Genomic DNA, 12,768 nt, shown 5'->3' with positions numbered 1-12,768 from the left:
GGACTGATCCATGATGTTAAGTAAGGACTTAGCTGTACTTTAAATAAAAACTAAGGCTCCCTTAACTTCATGAGGTAGGGCTGGGAGGAAGAGACTAGAAATTGAGTTGGGAACAAGTAAGTATGCTTAATTTCATCATGGCACATCTTGTTAACATTCCTGTTTTTTGCTCAGTATGCATCAGACCACCTTAGAAAAATCTGTGTGTGTGTGTGTGCGTGCGCGCGTGCGCACGTGCGCGCACCTTTGGACGTGTTTGTGGGCCATTATGAATTCTTGGCGTTCTGATCCGAAGATGCTTCCAGGTTCTGGATGCAGACTTTTGTTGAAACTAATAACTTTAAGCTTGTATCCGGAAAGCTTCAAGGCCCGATAGTTTGTGAATCACCTTCAGACTGTGGGCATCTCTCCCCCACCGGCCTTGTGTGGAAAGCTCGCCCCTTCGCAGGCGACTTTAGGAGACACGCGTGCTTGTCTGTTTCCTCCTCTCCTCTCGCAGCGCGGGGCTCTTTGAGCGGGAGGTGCGCCGAAATGGAGTTCATGGAGTGGCGGTTTCCGTGCGAGGGCCGGGGAGCACGTAGGGCGTGGTTGCGCCCGTGTGGGCCCGTGCGCTGCGTGTACGCGCACGCACGTGTGTATACACGCGTTTGTTTTCTTTGGCCCCATGTGCTGGAGTTGTGTTCAGCTATTTTTTTTCATTTACCATTGCTGAAGTGATCTCCACCCTAAGCAGGCAAGAGACTTAAAAGGGAGATCAGACTTTCTCCACTTTATCGTGAGGCAGGCTGCGTGCGTTCGCTAGCGGAAGAGGGTAGAGCCACAGAGCCGCTGCCTCCATGATCCCCCAAACACTGCCTCAGCACCAAGCGGCCTGTTTCTCTCTTAATGCCAGAGACTTGACCGAGGGATGAGCGTTGTCAGCGTCTGGCTTTCCCTCACTGAGCTGAAACTCCTCTTGGGCCACAGGGCGCCGGCCCTCGTGTGTAAGCTCTGAGTTCTCGGTAAGTGCACAGAGAGTGTGCAGAGGAGGCTGTGCTGGAGTCTGTAGAGGAGCTGGACCGGCCCGCACCTGGCCACAGCTGCACCTGCACAGTGCCTCCCTCTCGTGGCTCCCAGCCCCGAGGGCCAGAGGCAGGACTTACTGGAAAGGTAAACAGGTGGAGAAATTGTCTTCAGGCATTTCGTTCTTGAAGGTATCGTTGCCTATGAAGTGAGAATAGCTTTTAGTGTAAGTAACCGCAGAACGACGGATGATCCGGTAGCATAGTTGGTTCCATTTTCATGGGACACATGCCTTCAGAAAAAGCACCGTGCCACACAGAATAGCGCAATAAGAACCAAGGATTTACGAGGGGAAAACAAAGTTAGGTGCACAAGACTCGGAAGCTTCGTTGGAGACACACACACACAGTCGAAACTGACGAAGGCCGTACAGCAGTTCTACGCACACTAAATGGGTAGGAAGTATATAAATCCTACATGCGGTTACACACGGCACTTCACCCTGGAAAAGACCCGACGTTTGCCCGTGGAGGGGGCCGGGCATGGGGACTGTGGCCGTCCTGAATTACCGGGAGGGAAGGGAAGGCGGCTGCCTGACAGGGAAAGCCGGTAAGGCAGGGCGGGGGTGATGGGCGTGGCTCCCAGCCCCCAGGGCGGGCCGAGGGGTGCGTTGTCGGAGTGCATTTTGTGCATTTCTGTGCAGCGCGGTTCAGCAGAACTCAGTTTTCTGTGTTCACCTAGCGTTTCTTGCGGACAAAATCACGCATAAGCAAATGTGAAATTCGTTTTATGCTCAGATTGTCCTCCTAATATGCACATCAATCACACTGGAACAAATTCACAGTTTCAGAATAAGCTTTATAGTAGAACTGGCTGTAGTTGATTTGATTTTGGAATTGAGTTTCTTTTCCTTTTTTCCTTTCTACCATTATTGATTTCTTAATTTATATTTAAGTTAAGCCCACATCAGATTGATTTTCACACCCTGCGTACCTCTGGAGGAGAGAAAGCAGCCTGAGATTTTAATTTTGCTAGTGGTAATCCATGAGGTAGCTTCCTCCCTGGCGAAGGAACCTCTGTGTGTATCCGTCCGTGTGGACGCACGCGCACGGGGGGGAGAGGCCTTCACCAGACGCCGGGCGCAGGAACCGGGAGGGCGTTGTCCCTGTGCCCGGGGGCCTGCAGCCTCTGGAACGTTTTCAAGGCATAGACGTGAACGTCTTTTGTTGGTCGGGCCTTCCCCGGGGGCTGACAAGCAGCGTTGCGTATTTCTTAGTCCGGGAACGCGGACGCACTGTGCCTCGCGCGCCGCCGGCTTCCTTGTAGGGGCCGGAGAGAGGAGCGTTCCTGGAGCAGGCAACGGTGCCGTTGATGCACGTGGTGAAAACAAGTAAATTGAAAAGGACCCAAGGGGTCTTGTCGCTCAGCCGTCCCACCAGGCTCCTTAATAAACCGGTAGTCAGGTGTCCGTGGTAGATAGGTAGTGGAGAAGTGGGTTTCCGTTTCTGTCCCCCCCACACAGACACGTGTGTGTACGTGCTGTTGTATAAGCGCAGACGATAGGGAGAGATCTGTATCGTTACCTCAGGGGACAAGGGAAAGCTTATTAACTTCCTCTTTGTATATCTTTTATTGTTTGGCTTGTTTTAAGAAGCATGTTTTACTTTTTTAATTGAAAAAATCTAATAAAGTAAAAAATGAATAAACAATAATGAAATATACCCTCAGGACACTGAGCTTTGTTTTGATCTCCAGTAGCCTGGGTAGTTAAAACCGAGCGTGACGCGTGACGTTTCAGGTGTGGGCCGCCTGGCGGGACGAGGAGCTCGCGGTGGCCTAGGCCGTAGTAACTTCCCTGGCAGCCACGTGTCGTTGGGGGCGTCCGCGTTTGTGGACCATTAACCCTTCAGAGCAGTTCGCAGCCCCGCTCAGCACGCTCCGCTTCGATGGCCGTTGCGGACCCAGGCGTCGTCTCTTCCGTTCTCCCTGTTAGATTTCATCTTTTCGCTGTGGAAACCGGCGTTTCGCCCGGGTTAAGACCTGGCCGTGGGTCCAGAATGCCTGGTTAGAGCCTCACTACCATGGACTAGAATGACAGAAGTCATGGGTCCGTCCGAGCCTCCGTTTCCTCATCTGTCAGACGGCAGTGACCGGGCAGTTGGGCGGTTTCGGGGAGGTGCCCTCCACACCGGGCGCCAGGGTGACATGCCGGAAACACGGCGAACTCCGGCCGTCACCGTGGCGCGTTAACCTCAGCTCAGCTCTTCTCTCCGTGCGAGTGAGATCGTTTTGGATCTTAAACCTTCTCTCAAGCATGTCCCAGACCCCCCCTGACCCCGGACCGCAGAGTCAGCCCCCTCTGCTCCCCTCCTGGGACCCCCGGTCAGCCTCTGTCCCCCTCCGCAGGCCCCTTCTCTGACGTCGTCACCACCAACCTGAAGCTTGGCAACCCGACGGACCGCAGCGTGTGTTTCAAAGTGAAGACCACAGCACCGCGCAGGTACTGCGTGAGGCCCAACAGCGGGGTCATCGATGCGGGGGCCGCGGTCAACGTGTCTGGTAAGTCCTGAGGCGGCGGGGCCCCTGGCGCCGGCGGGGTTCCTCGGGCTGCGCTGAGTGTGCGGTGTGGCAGGGTGGGCGGGAAGGCTCCTCCCCCCACGCTTAAGGGGTCCCGCTCACCTTTTGTTTTTTTGCAGTTAATGGCCCCTTGGCTTCACGCTTTACAGCCTTTGCGCCCCAGGGGTTGAAGGGGTAACTTCAGACTTTACTTCAGAAGGAGTTCGGTTTTCACTCCCTTGAAATTAAATCTACCGTTTGGCAATAAATAAAAAAGGGCTAAACAAACTTAATTTTACTTCGTGGGAGAAAGCTAAATGGAGTTATTTCCTTATTTAAACTAAATGATTTCTGACATTAAGCTCATGTCATTTCCAGTGATTGGTAACTGCATTTTACTGACTGAAAAGCCGAGGGAGAGGAGGGCTGAGGAGATTGGAACGTATTCGAGAGCGCGAGTTTTGTGCATGTCTGATGGGTTTTCCCCCCCTCCGTCTGAGAGTGCATATATTTTGCAAAGTCCAACTTTCAACAGGATGCCGCTAAAGTACCCAAATTGAGAATTGGATTTCAGAATTAGGGAGATGTAAGTGATGGGTTTGAGTTTAAATGTATTTGAGGAATGGAGTAAACTTTTAGCTTGTTAGAACTTCTGGATCCAAGAATGCCTTCGTGCTCGTGGAGGAGCTGTGGGGGCGTGTGTTTATCCTGTAAGCGTCAGGAGGATGTGTCACCGCGGGCTCTGCAGCATTAGAAACCACTACTCATTTGAAATGGGTACCTGGCTGGCTTTTTCCATGACAGATTTTGATTGTGATACATTTGGCTGGCTATTCACTTGACGCCTAAAAGAAAATGATTCACTTCTTTGGAGAGATATAAGGTGTTTCATTATCTGATCATTTCTGCAAACTCTCATTCTCTGCATCCATTGGTGTCTCTCATTATGGCGCCCACACCAGCTATCCCCCTGTGCACTTCTCTCTGAGGCTGCAAGACCTGATCTGGATTCTTAAATTGGCTTATTATCCAGGAGAAGTCGGGAGGGTAGGAGCCAACATTCACTGAGAGTCTCCTACGTGCCGGACCTGCACACACGTCACCATGTGCGATTCCTGTTCTCGGCCCCTTCGTACAGAGAAGGGCACCAGCGTCTGTCGGCTCGCAAAGCTGGCAGGTGACAGAGCAGCGATGTGGATGATTCTGCCAGACTCTTGAAACCACAGCACCCTGGAGAAGGGGCGGGGCCCAGGGCGTTGCCATTTCTGTATCCCTTGGGTCCATAAGGCTTAAAAAAAAACATAGGTTTCGGGTTTTTTTTGTTGAAATCAAGGGCAGCTGAACGCTTTCCTTCCCCTTTTTTTATTGACTTTTTCCCCCTGTAGATTTCCTTGCCCATATCAAATTTGAGCAAAGTTGTCAGTAGACGAGAATTTTAATTTTCGCAGTAAACACGGGAGCAGCAGTGTGGTTTTCTGCATGGAACAGTCTCAACAGGCAGTTGGACAGTGCAGGTGTGCGTCCCAGTATTCGAAGTGTGCGTGTATGTCTGTGTGACTGTCTCTTCCAGAAAGATTCATCCCTCTCCATCACAGAAATGTTTTTTTAAAATAACTAACCTTGCACGTTTGTTTCGCTTTTTGGTTACCTGCTCTAGGAAGACCAAGATATTGCGGTGTGGCCTTCCTCTTGCAGATAAGGTACAGAGTGGGCAGTGGTCATCGACAGTCCCGTGGGCGATGAGGGGTAGAGGTGACATTTGTAGCCAGGTGTCTTTGCTCCCGATCCAGTGGCCGTAAACTGCCTCAGCAGTGTCAGGGGATGGCCCACTTACAGACAAATAAAAACACTGGCTACCGTGGCTCTCAAAATGTGACGTGCTTGGGAAAAAGCAATCGAATATTAAAACGTCTGTGTGTCTTCAGGCTTTCTTCTGAGATGAGACGAGATTATGCTTGCACGAGAAGAACGGACCCCTCCGTTCCTATTTGGCGTGCATTCGTCTCAGCGCTCGAGGGGCCCCCGGGCGAAGCCAGCTGGCGTTGCATTTCCAGGACAGCCTCAGCAGCTGGCAGAGGCGGCCGGCGCCGTTTGTTGCGGTTTCATGTGCCGGGGGGCCCTGTTTCCTCTATTAGACGCTCATATCTTGGGGTAAAAAGCACCACACTTTTCCAGGGGTCCTGTTAAACGCAGGGATGAGCCCCCGGTGAGCACGTAGCGTGCGCAGGGCCCTTTGGAAGAGGCCAGCTTCAGGGGGAGGAGGGTGCCACCCGACCGCAGTGCAGATGAGCCGGAGCCAGCCTTGCCTTCGCCCCGGTGAGCACGTGGCCACGCTCGGCCTCTCCCACTCTTTTCCAAGGCTGCCGGACCTGGGGTCCAGAAACCTGAGCCGGAAGCCCAGCTCTGTGGTGTGACTTGTCGGCCGGTGTCTGGCCAGTCCCTTAAGCTCGAGGTTCTGTGTCCGCACTTGTCAAGCGGAGAGAACGGTCCGCCTCGGTGTCTGCCGGCACCGCCGAGCGGAACGCCGTCGCAGGCAGGGGCCGCCGCGTTCTGCCGCCGGCTCGGCGTAAACTGGCCGGTTTTTTCTGAAGGTGGATTGTACATATTTGAATCCTATTTTTAGAAAAAACTAATTTCATGCATTTTATTAATTTATGGACTTTTTCTAATTTTAAAAAAATGTTTTTTTCTTTTTTCTATAAAATACATTTGTTTTATAATGAAAAGCTGCTAGTAAGTTTTCAGATATAATCTATAAAAATGTGGTCATCAAATCAACTTAAAACAGTGCCCGCACTGCCCTGCGTAGCATACAGAGTGTCACAGCATACCTGAAGAGGACGTGACGAGCATGGTATTTCTCTCCCGTTTCTGAAAACCCTGGAGATGTGCTGGCTGTTAGGGAGGGTTAGAGGGTATTCTTTCAGAGAGGGGGACGCGCAGGGAGAAGAAGAAAAGGGGGGTGGGACGACGCCCACCCAAGGACCTGGCCAGAGAGACTGAGGTTTCGAGGGCACACAGACCAGGACTGCGGCGGGGAGGCTTCATCGCTGTCGGCTGTCTTTCAGAGGCATCCGGCGAAGCCCTTTCCAGCTTTGGATGAGCCTTGTATTTGAGGGACCTTAACATCTGTCAAAAGTCCAGACAGACTCTGTGACCTTTCATGTTGTTTTCTTCAGAAAGTGGGAAATCACTTATTGGGTCCTGAAGAAAAAAAACCTTTGTTTTACAAACTTAGGTGGTAAAAGTAATGGTTGGAAACAGACATAACCCAAACTTTGTGTGTCAGCAGATGAAAATGTGGGGATCTGGTCACTCAAGTACTTGAGTCCTTTCCTTTGCCCTTTACCTCGGTTCTCGTCTCGTCCTTACAGTGGCCCCTTCCGGGGCCCGTGCCTGTCGGTCGAGGCAGTGCGGTAGGACGGGGTGCGGGACGCCTTTCGTGTGCGCTCAGTGGTCCAGAATGCCGTGGTTTTGGCCGCGTGCTCCCTGGTACACACCACCTGTTAGAGACGGCTTTGAATTATTCAGAGCTGGACCTCAGCAAAAGAGGCGCACTTACATGGAGATGGGAGAAGAGGAGAGTGGATGTTTTTTTCCCTCCTGAGATTTTAAATGCAAGGAAAATAGAACTTTTTGAATTAATGGGTTGTTCGAAGCAGTGGGGGTCTCCCCATTTGTTCTAGCTTTACAAAATTAAATCTATTTTCTAAACTGTCTGGTGGGAAAATATTTTTAAGGTAGATAATTTCTGAAAATGTCTTTGTGGTAAGCTGTTAGTGGTTGTGAATTTTTTTTTTAATAGCGCAGTCTAATAATGAGGGAGTTTTCCATTAATATTCCAAACCATGTTTGCCAGCGGATACAGCAGGTGAAGTGGTAAAATTATGGGCCCATCAAAAATACTTACGCTTCCTGTAATATGATATTAAGTTTAATATTTTTATAGCCTTCACTGAATTCTAATTTCACAGAAGTACCTAGCACGCTTCCACTTGCAGTTCAGTTACGCACGTTGGTTGCCTGTGTACCAAGGAGATTAGAAACGTGGAGCCTCTGTGTCTCGTGGGGATGTTGGGGAGACTCATCAGAGATACCGGGATATAGGTGCAGGTGCCTTTATTAAGTGTACACTGGGGACCGAAAGCGGGTTAGAGACGAATACCAGTCCTCTGGTGTCCGAATCTGTATTTCAAACTAAAATTCACAGAATCGAGGGGCAACATTCATTCCTGACATCGAGCCCTTTTCCGCACTTACTTCAGTCACATTTAAAACATAAGATTCTTCCAGTAAAATCCGGAGAACAGTGACTATCAGCAACTCTTCTCGGGTGGAAACGCCGGTCAGTCAGCGTAGTGGGCTGTGTCGCGGTCGGCGGGCACCCTCCGGAGGGGTCGCCCACGCGAGGACGGAGCCAGGCGCTCCTCTGCCGAGCGCTGAGAGCTGCGAGCTGAATCCGGAGGGTTTGGGTGTCTTCGCAGCGACATTCTTCTTCGTTTGACCATTCGCTTCGGAACTGAAGTCTGATCAGCAAGACCTTCTTCTAGATGGTTTTCGTGACCAGGTTTATTAATCTCGGATCAGAACAACTCACATCATACTTAAAAGATGTCTTTATCTTTTCACCACATGAGATTGTTTTTTAAAGGAAATTACCAACGAAATTTCAGCGTAATGGCGCCTTTAAAGGTTTTTGAAAGTTTACTGAAACACATTTTTTAAGAATTCCGTTTTACTTCTTATGAGTATGACACAATTTGTTTCTTCTTTACATTTTCAGAGATCAGCAGGACTAATCTCGTGCGTTCAGAGCGCCTCATTTAGCTGAAGGCAGCTTTAGCCGCACGATGCAGCCGAGGAGCAGGCACCAGGCAGAACGTTGGGGCGCCAGAGCCATGTTCTCAGCCACCGTCGGCCTCTCACGGCTGTGCACTTGAGCTCCCCACTCCCCCCATCCTCTTAGCTCTTGCTTCAGACTCACCGTTAACCAGTCACAGGCCAGGAGGAGAGCGGGCTGCAGAAGGCGGCCACAGGGGCAGGCGGGGCAGGAGAGGTCAGAGGTGACAGAGGGACTTGGGCTGGTGCGAGCCTCTGCAGGCCAGTCTCCATATTCCAGCCGATCAGTCCTGAGAGGCCCGGCTCGCCGGGCCCACTGAGCTGGGATGCAGCGAGTGTTCATGTCACAACACGTGACCACAGCGAGCGTGATCGGGAAACGGCTGTGTTCCACTGTGGAGTTTGGGAAGACGAGAAGTGCGTTGGAGTTTTGTAGGAAAAGGTACATTTTAAAAAATATTTGTAAAAGGGACTGAGTGAGCCTTGTTCTTTGGCCAGTGCCTACATCTGGCACACTTCATCTTCCAGATGGGGTCCGTTCGTACTAGTCTCCATGTAGATAAATTAACCAGGTTGTGAGGCGTTCTTTATCTAGGGTGGGCCACGCCAAACTGGAAAATCCGATGGCGAACACAAAGACAGTTTAATGTTAGCTTATCTAAAAATAGGTAAAATTAGCTATTTACCAGTTAGACATGCAGCTCCATCCACGGGTCCCTGAATAGGCCGAGGTCCAGGAAAGTGGTGATGTTTTCAACATCTCGAGAATCCCGAAGGAAATAATCACTTCACTCATGATAGTGGTACACGGTTTAACCAGAATGTTGAGTTGCTTTGCCTTAGGCTAGAATCATGTGACCTCGTGGTGGTGGCACCAGGTACCGTAAGCTGATCGAGGCTCTGGTCTCTGATTAGTTTTAAGAAGCGGAGCGGCAGTGCAGTTACCCGCCCGGGAGCGCAGTCTGGTAGGGGCTGTCTTCGGGTGCACAGGCTGCAGGAGAGGCAGGAAAGGGGCCAGACGGTGGGGACGGGAAGACCGGACACCATGCCGGACGCCACGGGGCGGAGAGCGAGCGCCTCTGGGCAGCGGGGGGGACTTCCGGGGGGGGTCCTCTTCTCCGTGCGGCCTCACTTTGCGTGTTGGAGGAGGAGGAGCACACCGTCACCCAGTGCAAACCCGCAGTGCAGGCTAGCACCCCGAATGTGAGGCAGCAGCACCTGCGGCCCTGGTCTGGCTCCGACCAGGCAGGGAAGGCAGACATGTCGCAAGGAGCTTAGGAGGCTTCGGGGCACACACCGCGCACTGGTCGCATGAGGCCCCGCAGTGAGCACAAGGGCGTGCCGCGGCATTCCTGGGGGCGCTGCCTTGTAGGGCGGGCCCTGCAGCCTGTGTTCTCCGGGCGTGGCCCCTGGGCCGCACGCCAGCATCTGCTGGGGACAGGTTAGAAGTACGTGTTCCCTACCCCACCCTAGGCCTGTCCATCAGAAACGCTGGAGGTGGGGTCCGGTCACGTGTTTTGGCGAGCACTCCAGGGGATTCTGACGCACGCCGACGCGAGAGACCCCCGGGGCCGGAGTCGTGGGGGAAACCCTGACGGTCCGTTGAGATCCAAGTGGGGCAGGGGGACCAGAAGGGACGAGCCAGGTGGGGTCGACATAAGAGGAGACTTTGGTAATGACGAGAGGACACTCTGAGTCTGGGGTGTAGCCAGCGCAGTGTTCACACCAGGTATAGGCCAGCAGGGGACCTATTGCTGGGTCACCCCAGGAAGTCTGAGGAGAACCAGACTGTGACGAGTTGAACTGATTGTCTTTTACGTGGGAAATGGGCTTTTTGGTAGGAAATTTTTGATCTGAGAAATATCATAATGGCAAATAGGGTGTTTAGGGGGATGTTACATTTGTAAGGGTTTGGGGCCTCTGCAGGGGGGCTCGGGTGGGAGAGAAGCCGGGAAGAGCTCCTCGCTGGAGAATCTGTGTGTCGTGGAGGCTTAGGCCGAGATCGTGGTCATGTAAAATGAGGAGAGAGACATTTTGAAGAGAAGAGTCTGAGATTAAAAGTAATAATAAAATGTACTGTGTGGTGCTTGTTAGACTTTTATTCATTAGCTCTTTATCGTCATGACGCAAATGAAAATGATCTGCGACCTGCTTGGGTTCTCGTAGGCACTTTACGCTGCATGTAAGCACATTATTTCTCCGAGGGTGTGTGTGTGTGTGTGTATGTGTGTGTGAGATGCGGTCTGTATTCTCTTCTGCTCTCACCAATCCAGTGTTCATGACTCCAGAAGCCCTTTCTGATCAAGATCCCACCTTCGCTGTCTGCACGTCGCCTCAGGAAGGGTTAATGTCGCTGGGTGGCGGCTGGTGTCCACGCTGTCTCTTGGTAGCAGGCTTCTTTTAAAGTAGTATCAGCAGATACATCTTAAAAGTAGGCTGGATGATTCATTTAAGAGGGTGTTATCATCAGTGTCCCTGGTATTCAAGTGAAGTAAATTAAGTTAATGGGAAGCTCTTTTATAGCCTGTCATGGAAAAAGTACATAATTTCTGTCACAATTTGCATGTGCGGAGCTGAAAGAACAGACGATTAACAGCGTTTTTTCTGTCATGTTCTCATAAAGTCCCAGCTAATAGGGCACAGCAAATCGAATTTGACACGGAATGGGAGTAGCTGAGAAAAATCAGACTTTTCGGGATGAGTAGGGGCCACGGTAAACAGCACCTGGACGCGGAGGCGCGGCCAGGGTTCGCGCAGTCCCACCAGGTCTGCTGGCCGCTCGCCCTCCGCGGTCGCTCTCACGGGCTGCTCGGCAGCCCGGAGGGGAGGCGAGCTGGCGGGCGGCAGACCCCTTCCTCTCCAGTGCGGCCGACGCTGCGAGGAGCGCTTTCTGGGGGTCCCCCAGCGGGCCGCTGCCAGCCTCGCTGGCACCAGGCGGCCGCATCTGCACCTGACAGGTGTGCGCCCTCACAGCGGCCCTGCGGCCCAGCTGTCCCCGTGCTCCTTCCGGTGACTGGTCCCCCCGACCCACTTCTCCATGAGCTCACACTCGTGTTTAATCCGACGGTCCGAACGCACGTCACGCCTCGTCACAGCCGTCCGGACCCGTGCTGTGGCTGGCAGGGGGGTTGCTCCAGGCCTGGAGCTGTGCCGATGGCCTCTGTAAGGCCCGCGGCAGCAGTGGGGCTCAGACAGCGCCTTCTGCAGAGGGGGCGCAAGCCCCTGCTGGGGGAGCCGCAGCCCGTCCCTACAGGGGGTGTGTGTGCTTCCCATTCCACCGGACGCCCCGGTGCATGTGAGACCGCCTCCCCGCCCACCCCCCCGACCTGCAGTGCCTCCCACGCAGGGCACTGTGCGGAGCCGCCAGGCCTTCCCTGGGTGCTCGGCCAGGTGGTCCCCCTGCCTCGCGCCTGCGGGACAGCTCGGCGTGGAGTGGGGCGCCCGACACTGCAGTCTCAGGACCCCTTTGCACGCTCAAAAACGGAAGACCCGAAGAACTTTCGTGTTTGTAGGTGGTATCAGTGTTTATCATGTTACAGATTAAACCGAGAAATCTAAAAAGTATTAATTTATTATATAATCACATTAATCAGTTATATGCTCGCAATAACATTTTTAATGAAAACCAGCATTTCAAAAAATGTAACGACAAGACTGGCATTATTTGACACATTTTGCCATCTCTAACATCTGGCTTCGTAACAGACGAGCTGGAGTCTCCATCCACATTTGCAGTTAGTCTGCTGTAAGGTGTTTTGTTTTGGTGAATGAACATGAAGGAAAACCACTCTTAGCACAGACATGTATTTGGAAAAGGGGTGAGTATTTCGAATAGCTTTTCCAGATCATCATGGGCATTATTCTTTGATACTACACCCAAACTTGCCAGGTGGCACTTTCCTGAAGTCAGCCCAGTGTGGAGTCTGAAACCATGTCAGTGACGTGTGTGGGCTCCGTGTCATGGCGTGCACTGGCCTCCCTCGCACTGCGAGTGGATTTCGTAGATTGTTAGCTGAGTCTTACAGGTCTCCCGGACGGTGACGTATTTCCTTACACAATATCAAAAAATCGCATTTGTTGTTATTCCCAGTGATCTCATCGGAAAAGTCTTTAAGTCTCTGAGAAACTTCGAAGCTTTTGGTGACAGATAGGTTTTTGCGTTCTGCTTGAAAGCCTGGATTTTACAAGTGGCCACAATCACCAGTTGCTTTCCTCGCACCGCTAGACTTCACGCACTTTCAAGACGACGTCTGCCACACACCCGGGTCCGAATAACTGTAGTTTTCTGTTGGTGGTTCTTTCAAGTTAATGGCGTTTCATGAGAAAGTGTCCCATTCAGCTCACAAGCGAAACAGTTGCACAGTGCTTTTC

The 12,768-nt window shown here is 52.1% G+C and overlaps 1 protein-coding gene across 2 annotated transcripts in view; it reads left to right on the top strand.

Annotated features, from left to right (window-relative positions):
* Window positions 1-12,768, top strand: part of VAPB (VAMP associated protein B and C) — a 42,721-nt gene that overhangs the window by 17,823 nt on the left and 12,130 nt on the right. For both annotated transcript variants that reach the window (XM_036229230.1, XM_036229231.1), the window contains exon 2: window positions 3,409-3,561. In XM_036229230.1, coding sequence (XP_036085123.1) covers window positions 3,409-3,561 — 153 coding nt within the window. The remainder of the gene's footprint in view (window positions 1-3,408; window positions 3,562-12,768) is intronic.

The sequence above is a fragment of the Rousettus aegyptiacus genome, unplaced genomic scaffold (assembly GCF_014176215.1).
Source record: "Rousettus aegyptiacus isolate mRouAeg1 unplaced genomic scaffold, mRouAeg1.p scaffold_m13_p_12, whole genome shotgun sequence".
Taxonomy (NCBI): Eukaryota; Metazoa; Chordata; class Mammalia; order Chiroptera; family Pteropodidae; genus Rousettus; species Rousettus aegyptiacus.
Note: the sequence above shows the minus strand (reverse complement) of the source record. Positions and strands in the feature narration are given on the sequence as shown.